The sequence below is a fragment of the Myotis davidii genome, unplaced genomic scaffold (genome assembly GCF_000327345.1).
Source record: "Myotis davidii unplaced genomic scaffold, ASM32734v1 scaffold327, whole genome shotgun sequence".
NCBI classification, from domain to species: Eukaryota; Metazoa; Chordata; class Mammalia; order Chiroptera; family Vespertilionidae; genus Myotis; species Myotis davidii.
The window spans coordinates 4,603,804-4,604,857 of record NW_006298628.1 but is presented as its reverse complement, the minus strand read 5'-3'; the positions used below and the strand labels follow the sequence as shown (position 1 = coordinate 4,604,857).

At 62.0% G+C, this 1,054-nt stretch overlaps 1 protein-coding gene across 1 annotated transcript in view; it reads left to right on the top strand.

Moving 5' to 3' along the window:
* Nucleotides 1-1,054, top strand: part of PGAP3 (post-GPI attachment to proteins 3) — a gene marked incomplete at its 5' end in the record, with an annotated part of 31,323 nt that overhangs the window by 28,737 nt on the left and 1,532 nt on the right. The window contains 2 exons of the mRNA XM_006774430.1: nucleotides 597-658; nucleotides 840-976. Coding sequence (XP_006774493.1) covers nucleotides 597-658; nucleotides 840-976 — 199 coding nt within the window. The remainder of the gene's footprint in view (nucleotides 1-596; nucleotides 659-839; nucleotides 977-1,054) is intronic.

Sequence of the window (1,054 nt, the reverse complement as noted above, 5' to 3'; positions counted from 1 at the left end):
CCACTGTATATATTTTTATTGATTTCAACGAGGAAGGGAGAGGGAGAGAGACAGATAGAAACATCAGTGATGAGAGAGAATCATTGATTGGCTGCCTCCCGCACGCACCCCACTGGGGATGGAGCCCCCGGGCATGTGCCCTTGACCGGAATCGAACCCGGGATCCTTCAGTCCACAGGCCTGCGCTCTACCCACTGAGCCAGACCAGCCAGGGCTTGGCTCTTCTTAACGGATGAGGCAGCTGAGCCTTGGAAAGGTGAGATCACGTGGCCTGGGTCGCCCAGCAGCAAAGGGGCACGCTCTGATGCTCTGGCACCTAGGCAGGCGCCCCCCACCAACGCCACTGAAGCTTCTCTGCTGAGCAGTGTTTTAACGTGTTATATGCACACACCGTTCAGTCTGTTACCTTCAGAAGTGAAACAGCAAGAGGCAGGAGCAGCAGGAGACAACAGCCCCACTGACCATAGGTGGGGCCTCGGCCACCCCTCCTTGTCCCAATCCCCGGTGGGTCCTCTCTGGGCCCTGCCCCCAAGGAAACCCTGTCCACCTCCTGCTCCCCTCCCACTGGCCCCTCATCCAGCTCTCCCTGTCCTCAGAAAATGGACTACTTCTGTGCCTCCACCGTCATCCTGCACTCCATCTATCTGTGCTGTGTCAGGTGAGCCCACCGTGGCTGCGGGCCCAGGCCCCGGGGAGGGTGGGAGGCCTGCCCAGCTGGCCTGTTGGTGGGGGCGGGGGGCAGTGGCTTCCAGGTACTGATGTTGGGGTGAGGCGATGCCTCCGGGAATGCCACTGGGGACGGGCCACCCTCCATCTGAGCAGCTCTGGATGGTGGGCAGGACTGTGGGGCTGCAGCGCCCAACTGTGGCCAGTGCCTTTCGGGCCCTCCTGCTGCTCATGCTGACGGCGCACGTCTCCTACCTGAGCCTCGTCCGCTTTGACTATGGCTACAACCTGGCGGCCAACGTGGCCATTGGTGAGGCAGGGCCGGGGCCGGGGGCGGGACAGCTGCAGAGCTGCTGGCGTGGGGGGAGGAGTTGGTGCTCCTAGAGAA